Source organism: Tubulanus polymorphus, chromosome 12 (genome assembly GCF_964204645.1).
Source record: "Tubulanus polymorphus chromosome 12, tnTubPoly1.2, whole genome shotgun sequence".
Classification (NCBI taxonomy): Eukaryota; Metazoa; Nemertea; class Palaeonemertea; order Tubulaniformes; family Tubulanidae; genus Tubulanus; species Tubulanus polymorphus.
This window is the reverse complement of record NC_134036.1, coordinates 2,760,360-2,784,897: the sequence shown is the minus strand read 5'-3', so window position 1 is coordinate 2,784,897 and position 24,538 is coordinate 2,760,360. Positions and strand designations below refer to the sequence as shown.

Here is a 24,538-nt window from a genome sequence, read left to right as displayed (position 1 = left end):
CTTCATTCATAAAACCACTTTGAACATCATGTTGATGTGCTGATTAAAATGCTTCCAGTTAAAATGGAGCTGCTTCTGTAGATCCCCCTATGACATCAAATTGATGTTCTAGAAGAGGCAGCCGCTTCCACGCGTCTCAAATCTACGTATGATTTCAAAATCGACTTGATTTGCTACGATGCATTGAAATTGTCAAGGTCTTAAAGTTAGGTGCAAAGAAATGATAACTTGTTTCTCCTAAATGGCCAGGTCATATTTTTAACTGCAATAAAACTGCTGAGTCTGTTATGGTAAGCTTGATCATGATTTTCATAAGGTAATGTATAGGGTAGATAGACGGCCTGGTCAACTTTTAAGCTCAGCAGAAATGAGAGAAACAAGGTATCAATTCTTTATAGCCTTATATCAGGTTCTGGAATTTTACTCATTGTTTGTCGTCTCTTGTATTTCAGCGACGACGTTTTCTACGTGAAGAAACTCGAGCTGAAACGTCAGCGCGATGAAAAAAAACATCAACGACTTCGATCGTTGAAAAAACGTTTCCAACAACAGAAAAATCTGCCGGAAATTCCCGAACAGAGCGGCGGCGACCTCAACGAAACTCGTTTTTAACCCCCCTAAATAAACAGACAAACAATCGTTCATTGGTCGCTCGCTGAACTGGCCGCTTCCTATTGGCTGCACAAATGTTGCTAAGCTCAATGTAGTTTGTATATTAGTACAACAATGGAAACTGTTATGTAAAAACAAGATTGCGAACGGTGAAAGTTTATTTGAGTTAAACAATGAAGAGACTCTAAACCACTGGTTTCTGACGGTGCATCAGTTTCTTTTGCGGGTTAAGCGTAGTCATGATGTTCAACTCATCCGAGAACTGAATTTTCATCTTTTGCTCGACGTTCCTTTCTGAATATCGAAGATTGATTTACACTTTTGCTTCCTCCGTTCCGTGCCTGAAACTCGAATTCTTTTTGCGAAATTTTTTGATTTTTCTGAACAGCGAGACGAAATTGTTTATTTCGTGCTGATTGAAATGCGTGAATTTCTATTGGTCAGTTTCGAATATGGAGGTTTCTTATTGGCTGTCAGGAAATTGTATAAATTTGCACCACTTTGATACATGTTTGATATTGTTTAAAGAATGAATGGAGAAATGAAACTTCAATGGTTGAATGTATTTCGAAAAAAGAAACTCATGAGTTCATTTTCATTTTTCGAATGTTGCATTGGGATATGTTTACACATTTAGTGTATAGACGTGTATGCATTACAGTGTATTATTACAATGTATTACCGTGTTAAAGTCGTTTTTGCGTAGTGTTTTATACTGTAAATATTACAAATATTACAATTCAGAATATATGATTACGTTATATATGCGTCATATCGTCCATTTTAATTAGTTTAGTAATAATCGGTTATTAATTATTACGTGTTAATTGATAAACAGTGAATTTGTTAGTTATTGATTTATTTTCTATCTTATAGGAAAAATTGATATTGTTATTATCATTATTATTATTATTATTATTATTATTAGCATAATCAATTATGTTGTATAGTATGGTGGTTAAATTTTTCTGATGGCCTGACATAATGCAATAGGTGCATATTTATCCGTGGCTGTGCCATGTGTTGTTTATATACATAGCTTGCACCTGGTGGTGAATTAGGTTTCAAAATATTATCAGAAGGAAACTTTTTTAAGTCAAAACGGTGTTGTCAAAAAAGTAAAAAAAAAATGTTGATCCCTCATCTAAAACTGAAGACCTGGATTTAGAGTCAAATTAAACTGACATGACTACGAAACTGGATCTTGATTAAAATTAAACCACACAACTGTAGAATTGGATCCAGAGTCAAATTTAACCCACACAACCGCGTAACTAGATTCAGAGCTGAATAAAGCCAACATGTATAGAACCGGATCCAGAGATAACCGAGTCCAGTCAATCTAAATCCTGTCACTGTCCAAGCAATTGAATTAATTGTGGTATTTTATTTTGAAATCTAAATTTTCACCAGCAACCAAAGCGCATTTGCTCACTCCTTATAATATAATACCATAATTTGTCCTTATTATTCATTGCCAATAATTGTCAAAACGTTACAACATATCTCTCCTTTTGTACATTCCAAATGTGTGAGTGCAAGTATATACGTGTAAAGTGACATTTTGTTAAGTGTTTCCTCAGTCCCCGAAGATGTTAATACATTAAAAAAATATTCTCTCATATTTTTAAACGACTTGTGATATAAAATGTACATTCTGTCACTATTTATAGATACATATTTATAGAAACAGGTGCCCAGTTTCACAAAAAGATGCTCGAAGCAATTTCCATTTTGTCGAAGGGATTATTCTTCTGTTAAATCATTGGAATTTGTGAAAAGGTCTAGAAATCACAACTTCTATTTATTTAAACAAGGAGGTATTTTGTTGACATCGAAACTACAAAGTCTAGTAGATTTTATCGTTTAGGTCTAGAATGAAACGCTAAGGGAATAACTTAATTTTTGTGAAACGGGCCTCCACTAAATGTATCACCAAACATACACAGCAGACTCCTCTTAACTCAACGCACATTTTGGAACCATTGCTGAGAACTTAGAACTGATTCTCGAGTTAGGAGGAGTCGACTGTAGTTGACAATGTATGCATGAATTGCAATATATCGTATCCCTCCAAACTCTGTTGGAGCTTTAAATGGATAATACTTCAAGCTCTGTCATATTCTTGCTCCACTGACTTCGCTACGTGTATTGTCGTAGTCTCCAAATGTTTGCCGTATGGTCCCGCGCGGTTGGGTAAATTTTCGTGAAAAAGTTGACGAGTCGAAAAAATTGAATCCATCAAGATGTTGTTGAAAAAAGAAGAAAATTGATAAATTACATATTTCTGAAAAGTGAATGCCTGAAATTGAAGACAAGTTATAAGGATAAAGAAAAATCACCAAGAAGTTGTGAAAAATATTGATTTCAACTTGAACATCAGTGCTCATCAAGATTAAAGTTTGTAGAAACCATCATTTGTTATGTCTCAGATGATAAAAGGCTGGAGTTTGTATTGGCTCAGGTCACTTCCAAGTCTGAAGATTTTTTCTCTTAACAGTTTTTCATGAAATTCTACCCGCTGTCTGACCTCGGATTCCTTTGTGATATATCAATCACTGTGTATGTGCAATCTACTTCTCATTCCATCCAACTTTTCCCTTGTGGTAGATACCAAAATGTCGCCATGAATCATAACTTAACACTTAAAGAGTGTATAGGCTCTTGTTTTTTGCTTGACCAACTGCATGTAAATTTTTAAAGAAAGACTAGCTCCTAATAAACATAATAAAAAAGAGTGCGTTCCAAAAAAAGCTGAACTAATTCAATGTATGGTCAACTCTCGATTTTGATATGCCGCATGGTTGGGACAAATGTCTTGTTGGCTGATAATCGAGGATGGCAGATGTCACAATTGATGATGAAGTAAATTCTTTAATCAGGCATTCAAAAATATTTGGGCAGAAAAATGAGAATGGGGGATAATCGAGAGTTGACCTAGTAACTTGAAAGAAATTTTATTCCTAAAAAAAAATGATTTGCCACAATGCCAACGTTTGTCAAGTACAAGATTAAAATGTAATGTTTTTGGTAAAACATTCTTCCTGGTAATGAAGGGAAAGCTAACGCTTATATGGATATTGTATTGATATTTTTGTACATAAACATCCTAAAAGTATGGTGCATGCGTATTGTTATCCCTCCTCGTTGCTGTGGCAAAAGATGTTCTCTCTATCACCATAGTGATTTATTGTTGTAAATCGACCAATCAGCACGTATTTATTTCTCGCACTATTTGCATAAATTAACGTTCCTGCGATAATAATAATACTGGGAAATGATCCTTATATATACATGAATAAAACTTGTATGAATTATTAAATGAATTGATGATGTTATATTTCTGTATCTGGTCCTTTTCGTGTTTGTTCCAGTTTTCTGGTGCCGCAAAGGTCAAGTTTAGACCATTCGCGTTTGCCTTTGATTTTAGCTTCCATATGACCCCCTGACCCTCAACATATTTCAATATTTTGAAGTTATCGAGAATCAAACAAAAAATCATCATTAATAAATGATTTTACTGAATGGCCGAAGATATAAAGAATGAGAAGGTCGTCATTAGTTACTAATCATAATTTCACTGAATCGTTGAAGTTATCGAGAATGAGAAGGTCGTCATTAGTAACTGATCATAATTTTACTGAATCGTTGAATTCATTAAAAATAAGTAAGTTGTTACTAGGCTGTCAGTAATAATAATATCACTGATCTAGGTTGATGATACTAAAGAATTCTAATATAATATTGTTCGATTGAATTATCGATTCATCGTGTGCTGTGGTAAATCTCGGTCGATGATCGAACAGGTGTCGAGCCGAGGTATATTAAAATCCATTGTAATCCACGGCCATTCGTGAATTAAACATTTTTTGCGATTGTATCATTATCAACGACCGCCCAGTGTTCTATAGGATTTACAGTAAAGTGTATTATCGCCAGTAAGACTGCAACAGCTGCCTCGCGATCGCGTCCGCTTCTAAACAATTTCCACTTCTGAGGCATCGACAACGAAGAAGAAGGACTTGTCCAGTAATTGTTCCCGATTTTCTTTTGAAACGATGCTCAATGTCTTCATTCGATAAACAGGTATGTCCATCAACTTTGAAGAAAGTTACGCTTAAGAAAAGCTGCCAACTGTTCCTGAATTTTAGTGTTTCGTTACCATTTCTGCCAGAGAAATACTGATTCGATTTTTTGAGGCAATACTCTGATTTCAAAGGCTAAATGAGCGACAGGTTTGTAGGGGACATATCAAATAGATAGCGTCCCTTCAGTAGGATAAGGTGTGATGCTGAAGCATTCACAGTCACCAATGCTGAGTGACAAGTGAGTTCGAATTGCAATAAGGACACTTTCCACTTTTTTCAGCAGTTCTTACCATATTCGAATCGAACTCATAGTTGCGGAACCACCGGGGGAACCACCTTACAATTGCAGCATGCCGCATGACTAAGGATAATACGACAGTATACTATACCGTCGACCTGAATCCAATATATTTTATTATAGATAATTGCTAAGCATGATTGTACCCTATATCTATATTTATATATATAAATAGGTCCACTCAAATTGATCACTATATATCCGGAATCATAATCACCGTACAGAAAGGTGGTTGTGTGCTGGTGGCTGTTATAGTTCCCAGCACGACGGTAATACACATCATCATTTTGATAAGGTAACAAACGAGGATGTAAAAACAGTGTATATAATATATTCGTGCTGGAAGTTTTGGATCGGGTGAGATTCAAGGTAACAACATTATTCTCTCACACCACTGGACTCTTAAGAAACTGGAAGTTTCTTTTTTACTGCTAAGCAGGTGCATCATTTAATTTAGAACTTTTAACATAACATAACATAACAAAGTGTCTTTTAAACTATAGCGCCTTTCCACAATATGCGTTCAAAGCGCTATCTCCTCAGTGGTGAAGTGCTCTTTAAACAGCCAGGACTTTAACATGGTTTTGAAACTGTCAACGGATTTGGCAGACTTTAGTTCCGATGGAAGACTGTTCCACGGTTTAGGGCCGCACACTGAAAATGCCCTGTCACCAGAGCAAGTTTTTGTGCGCAGTACCTTAAGATTGTCAGAATAAACTGATCTGGTAATTCGGACTAGTTCCGGTCTTGTCAAAATGTCCTGCAAATACTGTGGTGCCAAGCCATTTACACACTTGAATACAGTGAGTAATATTTTGAACTTGATACGGGCACTTTTAAGGCTATACTGATCCCTGATTTGAACTGGGTTTCTCAAAGCATTCGCTGGAGCATTTCTGCCAGGTCCGATTTTCCTCTGGGCCCACTCGTAGGTTGCTTTTTCCTCGCCCGACCGAGGAAGAGGCGTCATTCAGTCTCCGACCATAAAACGGTTAGTAGCCCATGACTCAAAAATTTCTGAATTATGAATATGTAGGCATGCTGATCCCTGATTTCAACTTGGCTTTTCCTCGGCCCTTTGAGCGCTGCACTCGGGGCATTATTACCAGGTTTGATGTCCCTTTCCCCTTGTTGATGGGAAAAGGAACGAAACTTTGCCATAATCAGGTTCGGATTTGAAATGTACCTCATTCCAAAAGGTATAAGAAGACCGTACTGATGCATGTTTGAAGTATTGAAAATGTGCAAGCGCTATACGGTCGCTCGTCACTGAAATGGTACTCAAAGCAAATATAGAATATTAGGTTAAGATTAAGCGTAAGTGTCGAAAATGTCACATGCTTTAAGAACAATAGGTATTTTCCATACGATCAACATTATATCATATGATATTGGGGCACGATAGATATTTTCTACGCAAAAGAATAAAATCTCAAATGGTAAGTTCTTTTCAATAACGAATTCAAGATTTTCAGGGATTCCGATTCAAAATTTATGGCAATTTCTTCTGGTTTCGTGGCACATTTCATCCAGAACCTTGTATCTATCTGTATAGATTAAACGCTTTCACCCACAGAGGGAGAACTTGGAATACCATCAATAATTAAATCATGATACAGAAACCTTTGAACTTCTTCACAGCAAGGGCGGATTCAAAGGGGGGACTGGATGACCCCCTAAATCTCTTAACGTGCTCAACATTTTTAGGAATTTGTTTTCATTTTATGAAGATATATGAATTATATCCTCATGGCAGCCTTCAAATAGCCTTGAAGAACAACAAAAATTTTGTTGGCTGCCCGTCGCGAAGTGCCCTTCAGTATCCTGGTCCCCGGCACCCTCCAAACTTTCTGGCTCCACCCTTTCACAGAGGCCAAAGAGAAAACACACAAACAGTATTGTTGTTTTTGTAATGCAGACTGCGTGCTAGGCCTACATGCGATGGAACTGGAAAAGAAAAAATTGAAAGACGATTTCAACCAGTCGTCGACGTCAGTGGGAAATTTCGGCACCACTGGTCAAGAAAAAGGTGATGATCTAAAATATTCATATTCACTTTAATTGATTAGATCTAGAGTAGATAAAAGGCCTATTATGGATGGCTTCAATTAGTGATGTTAGACATTGCGTTGCATTTAAAGGCCTGGACAAAATATCGAGATCCTTTTGGATGTGCCGGTCCTGATGATGGACTTGTGCAAGTCTCAGATCCCCTGAATCCGCTCCTAAGAAGCTACTCGGAGAACCACTTGGTGGTGCCCCTTTGAGTTCTCACATAGAACGAAAGTAACTTGACAAGGCGTAATAATTCTATCAACGTAATGATTCTATCAACCGCCAGATGGCGAACGGATTGCTGTCATTCCGGCAGTCGCGCGCGCGATACTAATCTGGACGTTAATAAACTGACTGTCGACGTCGTCGGCGTCGTCGTTGTCGTGTGACAGACAGTGCGAGCAGCCACGGCGTGCGCGAGCGGTTTGCTCTACAACAAACAGTCACAGACAAGAACTTTATTATTACACAACTCTCAATCAATGCGCGCACTTAACGTAGCGTTCGGATTTTATTACAATACCGTGTCGGTTATTTCTGATTTGGAAAATTTTTAAATAGAATGTCAGATAATGAGATAGAAGAAGTGTCGTTTCTATCAGGTAAGGTTCACCATACACGCGAGGAGCTGCGAGCTTTATTGTTGTTGTTGTATCTCCTCGACAAAAAGAAATCAATAAAATTGTCTTCGCCGCGCTGCACTGTCGTCTGTCTTGTTTGCGTGTGACGTCACATAAAGCAGAGACACAAAGTTAAACGTTGTGTATTGTTGGTGGCATCGACCGCTGCCCAGTTCTTTCTTGAACAAGGTTCTATCCCGCGGTAGCTTACACGTTCATTTTCACACGAGCTTGGACTTTATTCGAGCTTGTTTTTTATCTTAAAACGCAGTTCCTAGACCCGTGATAAACTATGTGACCACATGAGAATCGTCTAATTGAATTAAGTTTCTCCGTCCCTATTTCAGCATTAGCATTTCCATTCGCCATGATGCATCAGTGCTTTAGGCATGAATCAATTCATCTAGCAAAATACAAGTAAGGTATAGATATACACAAAGCATATACGAAGAAACTACCAGGAAGTTTTTCCAATCTAATTGTGAATTTCAAACTGGTTTAATACCGAGCATTCTTTTATTCGAATCTAGGATAACTTTTTCAATAAATAGTGTGCGACAAACCGTTCGAAATCGATAACATTCGTTGTTTCCTATATATGTATGTATGTAAAACTAGGAAGGGAAAATCTACAGATGTCATCATAGATATATTATATTGCACATGACAAGTGACGTAATTTAAAAAAGAAGATTTTCACGATTTGGCAGTGTATTGATTTAAGGTTGTTGTTCAAGTTGGCCATATCGAGTAGATTTTGATTAAATCAAACACTTGAAATGGTTTGAATAACAAAATTCACGCAGCTGCCACACAAATTCTGGAGAGTTTAGCGCAGCGAAAAAAATATAGATTGCCATTTGTTGAAAATAATATAACGTTTTTACCGTGCGATACAGATTCATATAGTTCATTGCGGACGAGGAAGCGATTCCTTGATGTTTAAGCTCTCCTATACTACGATTATATTTTAGCTATTCCTTTTTTTAAACTACGCCAAAGGTAAGCGGTTTGTAGGTAGTTTCTATTCTGTAGTGTGCTTCGTATTCTAGAGATGATGACAAGATAATTTGGTAAAAATTTCAAAGTGGACTACTAAATGGTTAAGGCCCGAGAAACTTTCCACAATCAGATGTGCCTCTCTTAACCAGAAACGTGGAACTTTCAATTAGAATTCCAAATAATGATAATAGATTGCAGGGTTGTTGGGCTCAAATGATTTATAATTTCCGTAAGTTGTAAGGAATTTCATAATTAATTTTCGTGGAATAGCTTGGTAAAATTCGGCATATTTTATTAACATGAATTGATGGTAATACATCGAATCACTCAATAATACATTGCAGTATTGCATGAATAGCAAGCATATCGTTTGTCTGTGTTGGATTTGAATAATCCAGATTATACTTGGAATATTAATAACAATTCGTAAGCACGTTCGGTAGCTGATGTAGGTAGCTGCCAGCATAGGCACACCTGCTGTGTCAGCAGCTCCCGAGAGCTTTATAAAATCGCTGAATTATCGCGCATATTAATACAGTTTAGTTTTATCGTAATCCATAAATATGTTGCAACGTTGGAAAAATTCGATATTGAAACATTGACTTTTTTCGATGATATTGCTCTTCCAGAAAAGGGGTTATATCTATACTTTCTCTTTCGATGGTCCGGTTCGAAAGCTTCTATTAATTGTAATCTTCCTCAGACAAGCACCACATCGTCCACCCCATACCCCTGAATATCTGAGAACAAGTTTTGACTTTGGAGAATTCTTGCCCTGATGTACATCAGGTCGAGCGAATAACATATTATGACAACGATATTTTCAGATGAAAGCCAACCTTTGCGCAACCGTAAGTTCATCTTTTTTATCTGCAACATTTTCTGGGAGGTTTTTCTCATCTTTAAATGTGAACAATCATGGATACAGGTTTTCATAATACTTACCACACTTTCCTTGGAGTCATTATTTCCGGTATTTGGCCTACGCATAGAAATCTTTATCGCGATGATCTGAGTTGACCTTTTTACTTTGATGAAGTTGCCGACTTTCTCATTTCCTGGATGTGGTTTCAAATACTTCTTTTTTCGTGCATGGGACTTGTGACTTTTATCGTCATGATTTTTTTCAAGTTTTGTTTTCTAATTTCCGATTCATGTTTTGGTTTAAGGTGAATATTGTTATTCTGTGGAAAGATTTTCATGTGTGGCCTTTGCACAAGTTTTGGGTCAGTATCCAGGTTGCACAGTCGAGTCTTGAGATATAATAATCTGCAAGTTAAGTCATGTTTGTGACTTCACAAAATGTCAGACACCGTTTTTAAGATCTAAGCTCTTCTACTTGGATCGAGTTTTCATTCGGGGCCTCCCAGAAATTAAGACCACCAAGATATTAGGTCTGTAGCCTGTCTGCGGTCAGTTTCACGATTGAATATTTTCACAAACGTAGGTACAACAAGCCTATCCGATTGCAAACGCTTATCGCCAATGATGGGAACAAATAAGCCAAGAAGACCAAGTTAAGTCCACATTTGCCCTGGTTTAACGAAAGTCACTGGTCTTCTGGATTTTTGCTAAGGCCTTCGTTCCGATTCTAGGCCATCTGTCGAATTGTGGCCCTAAAGTGCACGATCGACACAGTAATAATGAATGCATTTTAATCGAAAGGGGTAGGTCTCCTAAATTGAAGCCTTATTTCTGATTCTGGGTCGTAGATATGGGCCCACCAAGATCGAGTGTCAATTTTATTGAAATATGGCTGGTCCTGCATTTCAAGCATTGTTATATTTTTTATCATGCTTCACTATTTTTTAGACGGGCAATGTTCCACACCTTGGTCTAAACGGATGACGAATACATCTCCCCACAATTACCGGTTTGCTTTACACGCGGCTATCGCTTTCTACCAACAACAACAGCCAAATACTACACAACACACAAACCACGCTGATAAAACAGTCCTCGGGTCCATATACTCCACAGCATCATCCGGTCGCCATTGGCAACATGCTCATCAGTAACGTGCAAGCATCATGCATCATCAGCGACAACATCATCACTCACGTGAAGGTTTCCTTCATTGATTCCCGATGCTCTAGCGATACTATGAAATCGGGATGTCGCAGGTTCTCTAGTTAATGCGGTCCAGTGACGAGACTGCGTCTAGCCTAGAACGTCATCTATATACACTGTCTTCTTGGGGCTATCGGTTGCAAAAAGGAACCGAATCTCCCCAATTATTTACTTCGATTTAAACAGAAAATGCTGTAGATTCTATTGCCGATCCTCGATGGGACGGGAAATAGGTTCGAAAGTCAGAAAAATGATTTAATATTTGTCTAAGTTCATCATAGTCCCGAGATAACCGCGTCCCAGTTCAGTGAAATAAACTGCATTTAAGAACCTCTATAATGAATTTTCTAAGCTGTAACTGGCTATTCTTCAGCAACCTAATCGATTAGTATTGGATAGCGCTAAGAGCTATTTTTACTGTGTAAATATCCGATCGTCAAACCTCCGGATAATTCCATACAGTAAAAAGGGCAACACTATTAGCATAGATAAGTCCGTAAATAATTGAAAGATTTTCTCATATATCGCACCATCGCCGTTAGTTAATATGTCCATGATCAGGGCAGTGTTTAATACTTCTTATACAAGATGAGAAGCGCGTTTCGGACTGGGAAATTATACTATATCATGCATATGAGAATCATTCAACCGCAAAACAGGTTCCCTAGACCCTGCCCTCTCAGTCGGTGGCCATCAGCCGTAGTCTAAGACATTGAAAAGAAATGAGTTCATATCGTTGGCATCGGGCTGACATCGGCATTTCAACATATATAAACCAGTAAGCTATGATGATTGAGTTTACCACATACAATTCAGGGACTGCAGTTGCTCAAAAGTTGATGGTGTCATAGAATCCGATGCCCCGATGTTAGATGCCTCTCAACAATAGATTGACAGATTAAGTGGCAGAGCCATATAATGAGGCTGCTAACCCTATAACCATAACCCTTACACCTAGCATTAAGCGTCCGCATTATTCGGGGCCTTAAATCCTAAGAGTAGTTAGTTACCTAATCGTTGGTGGTAAGTTTTTTATAATCGGACGGGCTTGTACCAATGAGCTTATGTGGTTTGTGAAAATATCCGATCGTGAAACTAAACCACAGACAGGTTACTGACTTCTGTAAGGGGGCATGAATTAGGGGAGGCATTTCGACACAGTTCCCAATTTATCTGATTTAGGCGATGTTTTATATCTACTGTAATATTTCGTATCGATCGTGCATGCGTGCGCATATTATATCGTTTTGATGTCTCGCGTGATTTATCAAGATTTCCATCAGTAGTTGACGTAAATGCAGTCGGTGTCTCTCTATCGTTTTGTAATCAGTATATACCGGTACAACAACAGCTGCTGCTGGGAGCGCTCGTCGTGTGACAGCATAGGCGATTGGAGGAAAATACACTAGAAACTCTTCGCGGCGTAAATCTAATAGAATGATTGATTGATTAACTTTCAAAAATATATAATTGAATTCATGCCAATCTAATCGTAACACCCACGATCATCGAAAAACTTTAATGGGGCATCATTTCACGATCCATGGATTTTCTAATCAAAACGGTACAAAGATCACTTTCATTTTCATTCCACGAACTAAACTCGAGCGTTGAGGAAACCTTTACTTGCTGGTACCAGTTCGCACGGTCCATGAATTTCCTCATCACAATGGTACAAGACTACTGTCATTTTCTTCTGGTGCTGGTTTTTATTTAAGTCTGTAATTATCGGCTTGTCATTTTGCAAATTCAATGCCAATCTAGGCCTAAGCTAATTCGCTCCATCATCGAATGTAAAAAAAGCAGAACGTGAGGCTAGTTTAAAGCAATGTTCAAATCATAACCAATTTTCGTTCACACTCAATCTCAAAACATGAAACCAGTCTAAGTCCATCTTGATCCAATTTACGATGTTTTGTGCAACTGTCCCTGGGTTTTTTGTAATGGCTCCAATTCATTATTGAAATCATAACCAATTTTGGTTGCATGGCTAATCTCACCACAACAAAAATCAGTCCAAGTCCATCTTGATTCAATGTGTAATGCTTGTCACATATTCTAACTGTGGCCCTTGGACTTTGTAATGGCTCCTCTCTATTCTTGGGGCAATTTTAACCGTGTCTGATAAATCCGAGTTTCTATAGATCATTTTCAATAATACTTCGCGTGTTTATCTTCATTACACTGATCTGGGTAGTAAATATGAAACAGTTGACAATGAGCGAATATCGATCCGATGTTGTGTGGAAAATTATTAATTTAACACCTGGCAAATGAAGTTATAAACCATAGAATTTTAGCGGCAGATGTTTCAACTTCCCCGCCGCGGTTTAGTATTTGTGTCAAACATGATTTAGTTCATCGATAAAGTGCTGGCCCGTATTGCGCAGTGGGGGACATTATTTTCGCACATTTTTGTAAATAATAACATTGAAATTACTATTGAAAATGTGTATCTAGAACAGATATGCTCAATGTTATCGACCGTTTCGGAAAAGGCCTGTGTCCTTCATCTTCAAGTTCAAGTTCAAAATTTATTTCACGGAAAGCATGAGGCTATGTACAGAGATCGAGATAGTGCTGCTAGACGAATGCAATTTTCAGGGTTGGATCCGGAGGGAGCCCTTCTAGTTTGTCAACGAAGATGTTTAGTGTGGTAGTGTCGCTAATTGCCTTTGTGGACATCAAAATGCCCTTTTGGGTGACAAGACCTCCAAGTTGGCTCCCGGATCCACCCTTGACTAATTAATTTGCCATGAAAAATTGGTAAGACACTCGCTGTCAACGTTTCGAGCTGAGCATTGTGTCCGTCACTTTGCCGCAGCACTCATTATAGAAGTGTCCTGGTCCCTCGAGTGTTGCCACGAACGGCCGCAACACTTAAGTGGGTTCTTAGTGAATTTCACATGCATTACCATTGAAAAATACGTAGGGAAATCAAAGTTCCACCGGTTTTTGGATTTAGATCATATAGACATTTTCAAAAGTTTTCACCAATGGAAGTCGGAGTCAGCCGTTGGCCTCAAGTGGCATTTGAAATGATGGTTCTCTCCATATTAGATAGATACCAACTTTGAATTTATTAATGGATTATCATTTATTTAATGTAACACCAAAATTCATTCGTAATCAGCGGGTAATGCGGATTTGTGCCAATAAAATTCGATCGGATTGGATTGATCGGTAAACAATCGATAATCAATAAACATTGATTGAATTGAACTGCGTAAAATGTGACGTCATTAACGGGATTCCCCGGTGTATTGAGGACATCCCCACATTGTCATTATAGCGTCTCTTCTCTTTCTTGGTCTTTTCAAGGAAACCTGTTTAAAGTAGGTATTGAAAATAGCGAGATGATTTAGGGTATTTCTTAATTGCCATCGATGGGCTAAGTGATTGGGTTTATCCTTTTGGAATCGGAATGGAAGACTTTTTCTTCTGTTTTTTGTCAACTGGTTTTCCTTTCGTTTCTTCTTTTGACATTGTTAAATTGTTATTATTCAGTGATTACCTCATTTCTACAGATCATTTATTTCACATGCAATATGTCCTCTCTTCCATAACGATATTGGAATAAGTTAAAAACGAAACACTGAACCAGAGTGGGGTTCCTAGGGAGGCTTCCCCTAGGCTACCCTACAACCAGGAGAGAGGGATATAGAATGGTGATCATAGTTTGTAATAGTCAGGATCCAGTATCCATGTCTAGCATCACAATTTTTATTCAGTTTTGTATGAAGGGATTGTGGTGCCTGACATTGATACTGGATCCTGACAATTAGAAACTTACAAAGCAGGATAAATTGTGACAAGTTGTCCTGCTGCGCTTCCTAACAGTAATAGTACAGATTTTGATATTCATGGAATATTTGATTGAGAAAGTTAGAAAGAAGTTCAAGTCACTTGTTACTAAAAATGAAAGCATAAAAATTTTTTGCAACTTGAAACTAAATTGAAACCATTTTTTGGAAATAATGCATAAATATCGATAATTTTTAATTAATGATGATGATTTTCAAACTTCTATTTATTCAGGTCAAGGTCAGGCAGGAAAGAGGTCACATTACGAACCGAAGCCGGTTGAACGTTGCAAACAGGTTGTCTGCAGTCAAGGTCGTGCGGCTCTAATCGCTGTCGTCGTCGGACTCGTAATTGTCATTGTTGCACTAATCGCTGCGCTAGCTCGTTCCCCGTCTCCGTGCGCCGTTGCCAATACCAACAAAAACATCAACCTGCAAACGAACTCTTCAAAGAGAATGGATACGTCGAGCGTAAAGTATCCGTGGAACAAGATCCTGTTACCGTCGACGATCGTGCCATTGTCGTACGAAATTCGGATGCATCCGGATTTGACGGCGTTCACGTTCCGCGGCGAGGAGAGTATAAACGTACGCGTCGTCGAGGAAACCGACTGGATTATATTCCACGTCGATAAACTGAACGTAACGAAACGCGAGGTTATGTCCGCGATGCATCGTCCGATCGCGATCGTTAAAACGCTCGAAAACGAGAAAAATCAACAATACATGATTCAAGTCGAGCGGCAACTGCGTAAAAACGAAGTTTTGACGATCAATTTGGAATTTGACGCGAAGCTATCGACCGGAATGTCCGGGTTTTATTTGAGTTCATACGAAACGGAAAAGGGCGAAAAAAGGTGCGTTTCATTCGGGATTTTGGGGGTCGATGACCTGGTTAACAACCAGTTTAAGAGCTTTATGGGTGGCCCCTTTTATTCTAATGGGTTTGTTTTTTTTGGGAAGCCCCTGAAAATATAGCCTCTAACGTTGATAACAAGTGAGATTTTTCCTTGGCATTACTAACAACCGGGTTTGTGATGAAAGGGATAATGAAGATTGATCTACTACTTTGGATCTACATAGATCTAATTAAGCTACTCTACTGAGTTTGCGGTTCTCTTGAGTTCAGCGGTGGGGACCTGGTCGAAATTACCACAAACAATATCAGTTTGGAAGCTTTATGGATGGCCCCCTTTCATTCTGTAAGTAAATTGTTTATTCCTTTCACATTCCAATTCCAAATGTCATTCTCAAAAATGAACTAGTTCTGATAGCAGTTACAGAAACTAACAAAGTTGTATAGGTCTATGATGTCTTTCCCATATGACCTGCTAACACCATTCTCTTTAGTCTCCATTTCCAATTGATTGTCTGCTGTAGCAAAATGTCAGTTTGAGAGTGAAATGTGATTATGAGGTTTTTCTGGACATCACAAATTCATTTTTTCATTTAGCTTTTCAATCTGTCCACCTCATTCTATGGCTCCATACTTCCACTATGACACAAATTTACGTTTTCAGTGCCTTAAGCAAGGATAGACAATCTAACTCCTGCTGATAAGCCTCGCTCTTGCGCATTGCCGCGCATCACCATCACCGGGGACTGCCACAAGAATTTTATTATTACTACAGCAAATAAATTTAGATTAACTGCGCGATCCAGGTGTCATTGCCATGGAAACAGAAAAGGCATTTTCTACGACGGTGCATAGCTCGATGATGGATCGTGCTTCATCATAAGATAATGAATGAATGAGTGCACTGCTTTATTATTGAGTCCCATTACGTCTTACCTTAAATCATCATTGATGCATTTTTTGACATCTTTTAAAAATCAAAGTTACCCCTAGGGATAAATCCTCAACGTTGATGATATCATAGAACTCTAATCAAAGTTCTATGATGATAATCATCTTACAAACAATGGTAAATAATTTCAAAGGTATTATTTTGCCCCTTCATCTATGAAACTCCACCCAGATCCTTTTTGTTGGGGTATAGGAATAAAAGTACTGGAGCTGAAGGGATTAATGATTAATCGTCCATGGCATTCACCAGTACCACAGCGGCACCGGAAACTCTTAATAGAGATATCTCTGATAGTTTCTCAGTATTCGTGCAACGAAATGTTTTGTAGCCATAGCAGTGGCTTCTGCAAATCTTTTATTATTTATTGACAACTGATATGGTCCTAGGTTTCCCATGAGGTAACTGAACGCCTGTGCTTTGTAAGTACCTATGCTTTTGCAGTTGTTCCAGGTTTCCTTTTAAAAAAGATATCTTATTGCATTTAGCCCTGTTTAAATATCATGTCATTGAAAAGTTGCATCTGTCCTCTGTCACAAAATGCAATGAAAAATGTTAAGAATCGTGTAATGTAACTATTAACAAAGTGTTGTATTGTTGTTACAGGTACCTAGCAACAACTCATTTCGAACCGACGGATGCGCGCGCCGCGTTTCCGTGCTTTGACGAACCGTCGTTGAAGGCGACGTTCAAATTGTCGATGGTTCGCGATAAAAAACACATCGCGTTGTTCAACATGCCGAAATCATCGACGGAGCCGTACAAGCGTGACACGACCGGTAGCGCCACCGCTGCAGCGGATCTCGAAGTCGACCATTTTGAGACGAGCGAGAAGATGAGCACGTATCTGGTCGCGTTTGTTGTGTGCGATTACGCGCATCTGACGACGACAACGAAGTCGAACGTGAAGGTAAGAAAAGTTATCGATTGACCAGTGAAAGGTAACGGTTTTTCAGTTTTTGAATTCAAATGGGAAGAATGTGGAGCCAGAAGAGGTTACCGAAAAAAAGTTACTGCGTCATGAATGAGTTTGGCTGTTACAAAATGAATATTCCTTCAATGTATTTGAAATGGGAAGGGAAAGGCATAGGACAAGGCATTTGAAGGGATGAAAATTTAAACAACTGGTATCAACATGAGAATTATCCTCTGGATTATTTAAGGAAAGGTTGTTGAAAGATAAGGAGAAGTTATTGCTTACAAAAGAAGGGTGTGTGATAGATAGGCATAATCTGTAGCATAAGTCAACTTCTTCCTCGCCCTGCAGAGAAATAACATGTTATATTTGTCTAATTTCTACTCGAAATCATTCTCCCACTTGAAGTAAATATCTTGATTGTTTTGTATTTTAAGGTATCCGTTTACACTCCTCCGCATTTAATAGAACAAGGTCGTTTCGCACTGGAAGCCGCGGCGAAAGTCCTCGATCATTATGACGAATACTTCGGCATCAAATACCCGCTTCCCAAACAAGGTTAGTGTAATCTATCCACTCACTTTATTTCGTAAAATTGAGACCATTTGGGATGAAAAACTGGCATTAACACGTTGACTGCCAGCTACTTCATTTCGAACACAATGAGATCACTTGGAATGGAAAACTTAGGTTGACTGCCAGCATTGAGGAGTAGACCCGTTATTCCAGGATGTTGAATAGGTGCCAGCTATGAGTATGCTTGTAGTTCCCCTACATTAGAAACGCAATGCTAAACAATTGTTGCAAATGGCAAGAGGCTGTCAGTTTTCAGTTGGCACTGATGAAACAACCAAAGTAAATCCTACATGTGCACTGTTCTGCTATGAGTCATTTTCCAGCATAGTGGATGCTTTTGAAAAGTATCGCTGCCCTATCAAAAAAAAAAAAAGAAAATGCCACTGCAGTCACTGTGTGATCTCTTGAACTTAAAGGTCTTTTCTTCATAAAGTGTGAGATCATCTGGCTGTTTTATATCAGCATCTTGACTTAACTCTAACACTTTCTACATCTTTCTACTAACGATTTATTTCACAGATTTGATCGCGATTCCCGACTTCGCTGCGGGTGCGATGGAAAACTGGGGTTTAATCACGTATCGTATGACGACCATATTGTGGGATCCGAAACAATCGTCAGCTCACGATCAACAATACGTTGCTGTGGTGATTGCTCATGAATTAGCCCATCAGGTACGTGTGCGCAATCGTCGAGTTTGAAATTAACCGACCTGATTGTTATATGAATAAATCTCATTGTTGTTTTATTGTAGTGGTTCGGTAATTTGGTGACGATGAAATGGTGGAACGATTTGTGGTTGAACGAAGGCTTCGCCAGTTTTGTAGAATTCATCGGCGCTGATATCGTCAACAAAGCCTGGCATATGGTAGGTTTCCATGGCGAGAAGCACGATTGTGCTATTCTCCTGAGAAGGCAAAGTTAACTCTCAGAAAAGCAATCTCTTAATGGTTTGGAGTCCCGTGATTATCACGAATGGTCTCAGAACAGTAATCTCTTACAATGGTTTACTGTCCCCTGATTGTCAGGAACGACTATGACAATGGATTACTGCCCCCTGATTGTTCTTTGTGATTTGAAAATAAACAATGTCTCTGCAACGTTTTAACTGTCCCCTTATTGTCAGGAACAGTCTCTGAAAATGGTTACATCCCCTGATTGTTAGGAACAGTCTCTGATAGTGGTTACGTCCCCTGATTGTCAAGAACAGTCACTGAAAATGGTTTGCTGTCCTCTGATTGCCAGGAACAGTCTCTGAAAATGGTTTACTGTCCCCTGCTTATCAAGAGCAGTTATTATTTTCTTATCTTCTTTTCAATTCAGTTCGACCAGTTTGTCATCGATAACAACCTGCCGGCAATGAACCTCGACAGTTTGAGTAATTCTCACCCGATATCGGTGCCCGTTCACAATCCTTCGCAAATCAACGAAATATTCGACACGATCTCTTACGATAAGGTAAGAATCTTCCTTCCCTAAGTGATGGCTACCATCATCATCTTGATGTGATACCTTTCCTAAAAAGATGACCGCCTTAAAAAGAATCCCACTATGGTATCATCCGCCTTGAACAATTCCACTGGCATCATCTGCCTTAAAGAACCCCACTATGGCATCATCGAATTGAAGAATCCCACTATGGCATCATCAAGTTGAAGAATCCCACTATGGCATCATGAAGTTGAAGAGATATAGAAACTTCCAGAAAAGATGGAAACCCTATAAATGATCAAATTGTCTCCGTGTTAAATGTTGTCGTATTTATGATATAAACCGGTATTTATTTCAGGGTGCATCGATCATAAGAATGTTGGACGGTTTCCTTGGTAAAGGCATCATGCAGAAAGGGTTGAAGTCATATTTACATCAACATCAGTTCGGTAATGCTGAAACGAAAGATCTCTGGGAGGCATTGACTGAGGTAATAACACTTAAGATTATAGATATTGGAATTCCACATTTTTCATAAAACTTCTTTTTTAAGTTGCTAGTTTGGAAGAAGAATAAGCATACCCTGGCCTAACTAAAGTTGATAGATTAATTTTAAAACAAAAATAACAAGTTCTAAGATATGATTAATCATTGAGTGCAACTTGATCTGTGACTGGGAAGAGTGATCTAGTAATTGAAGCATTTGGCACTTTTTATACCACATTTATGCCTGCACTGTGTCCTTTATCTTATATATTAATTAAATTCGTTCATATATGTAAACTCTAGTTATAAAAGCAAATTCTGTTAAAGATTTATATTTGATGAATATGAACATTATGTTATCTTCACTACAACTATAAGATGATCTATTGATTTCAGGCGGTGAACGGAGCTGTGAACGTTAGTGAAGTGATGGACACGTGGACGTTACAGATGGGATACCCGGTCGTTAATCTTAAACGCAACGCGGCGAAAATCGAGGCGACGCAAGAATACTTCCTCCTGAACCCCAACGCGGAAAGATCGAAAGAATTTAAATCACCATTCGAGTAGGTATATCCAGGACTGAGCTGTCAAGGGTGAAGGGTACAGGGCAATCAGTTCAAAATAGGATGTCTGTTACCGTTTATATTTGGGAATTGAACTCAAAAGATGTTGCACGTAAAGAAGGATTTTTGGCAAAGAAGTTAAATTAAGAATGAAAATGGAACATTTGTATTTAGGACTTGAACTCAGAAAGTTTTCGTGATGGGGTTCCATATTGCTAAAAGGGTTAAAGCCACAAAGAGATTGAAATTTACCTGAAATTCTTTGAAAATCCGTTGAATACCTATGAATTTGTTATATATGTTCATATGTCGGTTCGTTTGTAGGTACACTTGGCACGTGCCCCTGACTTATTCAACCGATCAGAAACCAGCGGACTCCGCATTAGTTTGGTTAAAACGAGGACCAGGTAGGAAACATTCCTGATCTATACAATATTATGTGTTAAACATGATACAATGAACCTCGCCTTACTCAGACTTTTAATGAACTTGGACACCAAAATCATTTCCTGACATAATTTTTTGATCATTAACTTGGACTGCTGCTTAATTGGGGAACAATTTTCCTAGTTCCAGTTTGTCAGGCTAGAGTCAGGCGAGGTTTATTGTACCTCATATTTTACATGGACCTACATCGCCCAAATTCTTTCTATTTACCAAAAGCTTCCTTCGAAATTCCGGCAAATGCAAAATGGATCAAAGCTAACAAAAACACAATCGGTTTCTACCGCGTAAACTACGACGCCGCCACCTGGCAGGCACTTATCGAACAACTGCGATCGGATTATACAGTCTTCAGCGCAGCTGATCGTGCTGGTTTGATAGATGACTCATTTTCATTGGCCAGGTACGCACAAATACTCTTAGCTAGAAAGGTTTGTTTGCCTTTTTAGTTGGAAGCTGAAACTTCTCAGGTCTCCTCTTATGCCATAGTTGGAAAGAGAGAAGGCATCTGCCTTTCATGACTGAAAAGTTCACTTTCATGAATATTAGCATGATTATCTCCTGCCTTCCAGAGAAGAGGTGGCTGCTTTTCTCTTGGGTCATTAACAATATCTTATTTTCTTATACAGAGCTGGTCAATTAGATCAAGTGACTGCGTTGAATCTAACGCATTATCTGCTCCAAGAAGAGGAATACGTGCCGTGGGATTCTGCCTTACGCAGTCTACTTTATTTGAATCGAGTTCTAGCTGATCTACCTGATGGTTACGATCTCTATAAGGTAAGTTCCATAGTCAGGAATTTAATGCCTTGAGGGGCTTTAAGAATACAGTCGAAGTCAATTTTAATGCCATTGCTCCCTTGATGCCAACATAGAGAACAAATTTTCCCAATCTTACTCAAAAGCCTTCCATATAATGCTAATTTCATTATAACACCAAGTTTTCCATTGGTATCAACAGTGGCGTTATAAAGGACTTTTACTGTTGTTAACTACTTTGGCTGTAAAACTAACATCAGGTGTAGGACATTGTATTCCTGAAGGGGTTACTGTTTTTGCTGATTACTTTTCAATGTTGTCATATTTTTCAGAAATACATGTTGAATTTGATGTCGCGTATCATGGGACAGGTCGGCTGGTACGACGCACCAAGGGATAAACCTGATAATCTTAAAATGTATGTAAAATCCATTTCGGAGAGCTTAAGACTATTGTTAGAAAAAAAGGGGTTCTGCCATCAAGTGATCCCAGTTACAAAGCCATACCAATGATCTAAGAAATAAGTCTTAACTTGTTACATTAGCTATAGGACCGATGGTTTGAGATGGATCTTAAAATCTAAGCTTAGACTGTTCAACTAGCATCTGGCGCAACCAAATCTGATGTCAATATTTTTCTTGTCTTTACAGATATCTGCGGTCGTTGTTGCTGAGTATAGCTATCAAATTGGACCATAAACCATCCATCAAGAAAGGCAAAGAATTATTCGAAGGCTGGAAAACTCAAGGCACTGTGTAAGCTATATCTTCTTAGCTCTCAAAGTTTACTAACTTCAAATTGCCTCCACAATTAACCTCTGTCATCTTTATATCTATTTCTTCTGTAGCTTGGATCCGAATTTGAAAGATGTAGTCTACCATGCCGGTATCGTCGGCGGCGACGAGGACAACTGGAACTATTGTTGGGAACAGTACAACAAAACACAAGTGCCTTCGGAAAAAAGTAAACTTTTATACGCTTTAGCCGCCACTAAAGATGGCATTTTGTTAAATAAGTAAGTTTGAAAGCGAATTCTGAAGATGGATCACAAATGATTGATGAGTCGACTGACTTCACATCTGGTATATTATATTTTCTTGCAGGTATTTGCAATTCAGTTTGGACCAGACGAAGATTCGACCGCAGGATACAGTATCGGTGATCATATCGGTAGCGAACAATCGCGTCGGTAAATACCTGGCTTGGAGATTCGTCCAACAGAACTGGGATCTTCTAGTATCCAGGTTAGTACTTAGATAGGGCTATTGTGTGGGATTGATTAGACTTTAGACCCAGTTCCATAGTTGTGTCATTGTGTGGGTTTGATTTGACTCTGAATCCAGTTCCACAGTTGTGTGGATTTGATTTAGTTTGTGGTTCTTGGCCCACAGATTTTCAAACTCATAAAATAATTTTGTTGTTATCCAAAGATGTTAATTTTTTGGCTCATACCGATTTTGATATCAGATATTTCAAAGATGTTGACAAATTATTTGATATTTTTCGCAGATACGGAGAAGGTTCGTTCGATATGACGAAACTGATTTTGCGAACGCCGGCGCATTTTACGACTCAATTCGACCACGACGAAGTGCAACATTTCTTCGCGACCGTAAAAACTGGCAGCGGCGCGCGCGCGGTACATCAGGTGCTCGAAACCATCCAGATGAACGTTGATTGGCTGAAAAAATACAAAGACGACGTCATCGAGTGGCTACGACGGACGACCTAGCCTAGCAACGCGACCCCTTGTTTACGAGATCGATGGCTTTTCTAGACTCATTGATATGTTGTTGTAATAAGTTGAGATCGGGATTTAGGGGAAATATTCCAAAAATAAATTGTAATTGAAAATGAAATGTTGGCATTATTATGAATAATGCCAGACCAGGGGCAGATTTAGGGAATAGTCTCCGGGTCAGGCCCTACTTTCCCATTGAGGTTGCCCTTTTCGTATGAAGACGGAATATTTAAAAATTTACCATCATCATCTTGAAATTTGCAACCTTTAGGATGTATTTCTTTAAGAATATCTTAAACCAAGTGCAGAAACCCAATAGAGGCCTAAGGCTGCTTTATCCGAGTAATGCCTTTTCTTTCTATCTGGACCCTGGCCTTCTAATTTTCCTGGATCCACCCTGGTACACCACCTTGTTACAAGATCGATAGTTTTTCCAGACCAATCGATAGGTTGTAATAAGTTAAAATCGCGGGTTGGGGAAAATATTCCAAATTTTTCAACTGTGGAACAAATATACATTGTACGTAATTGAAAATGTTGGCGTTATTTGTGGATTGGGATTTTTTTAATGAGATTTGGCGATGAATAAAAAAAAAATTGTAACATATACAAACCAAGATTCAAATAAATCGAGAATTGTTGTTTTTTTCTGTATAAGAATTTCGTGTATACTTGTAATGCTCAGCAGCCGTTATTTTTCCAAACGGCGCCGTTGAAAATGTCTCTAGATTTAATCAATGTATCAAGCAAACGAGTTCTTTTTATTTGTGATTGTAAGCGTAAGCAAATAATTCATTCGAGACTAATAAAAAATAATTTATATTAATTCATCCTTTTTGTGTGGTCATGAAATTCGGGGAAAGGTCTTTTAATCATGTACAATAATGCGGGACAGGCATACAGATTGGATGGATCAGACGACTTTTTATTCAGGTATTGCGGGCGGGGATTTTCAATATGAAATATGGAGAATCCCACACAAAACGAGAAAGATGAATTCCGAAAAGTTCAAAATTCATTGAATTCAACGTTTCGACTATATCCTTATCCTTATAGTCATCTCCAGGGGCCAGTTGTGAACAGTCCAAAAGTGGTCTTAAATGTTTAAACTGGTCTTAAGTAGTTAGATAATTTGGTCTTAATCTAAGCCATGACTGCAACCGGACCCAGGAACTAAGATGACATATAGGTTATAGTCGAAGCGTCAATTCAATACATTATCTGCTCGAAGGAAACTTTTTGGAATGGACTTCATCTTTCTCGTTT

The 24,538-nt window shown here is 38.5% G+C and overlaps 1 protein-coding gene across 3 annotated transcripts; it reads left to right on the top strand.

Moving 5' to 3' along the window:
• Positions 1-5,216: 5,216 nt before the first annotated feature.
• Positions 5,217-24,070, top strand: LOC141913821 (glutamyl aminopeptidase-like). 3 transcript variants are annotated; one of them, XM_074804983.1, is made up of 18 exons: positions 5,217-5,367; positions 6,917-7,027; positions 14,784-15,405; positions 16,960-17,263; positions 17,707-17,827; positions 18,365-18,519; positions 18,600-18,713; positions 19,169-19,303; positions 19,635-19,766; positions 20,159-20,328; positions 20,653-20,735; positions 20,992-21,175; positions 21,402-21,552; positions 21,864-21,949; positions 22,182-22,286; positions 22,379-22,546; positions 22,635-22,775; positions 23,041-24,070. In XM_074804983.1, the coding sequence occupies exons 2-18, from the start codon at positions 6,940-6,942 to the stop codon at positions 23,261-23,263; spliced, it is 2,982 nt and encodes a 993-aa protein (XP_074661084.1). In that variant the 5' UTR covers positions 5,217-5,367; positions 6,917-6,939; the 3' UTR covers positions 23,264-24,070. The 3 variants fall into 3 exon arrangements, with proteins under 3 accessions (XP_074661084.1, XP_074661085.1, XP_074661086.1); XM_074804984.1 differs by lacking the exons at positions 5,217-5,367; positions 6,917-7,027 and adding exons at positions 7,421-7,655; positions 9,503-9,526; XM_074804985.1 differs by lacking the exons at positions 5,217-5,367; positions 6,917-7,027 and adding an exon at positions 7,421-7,655.
• Positions 24,071-24,538: the final 468 nt, after the last annotated feature.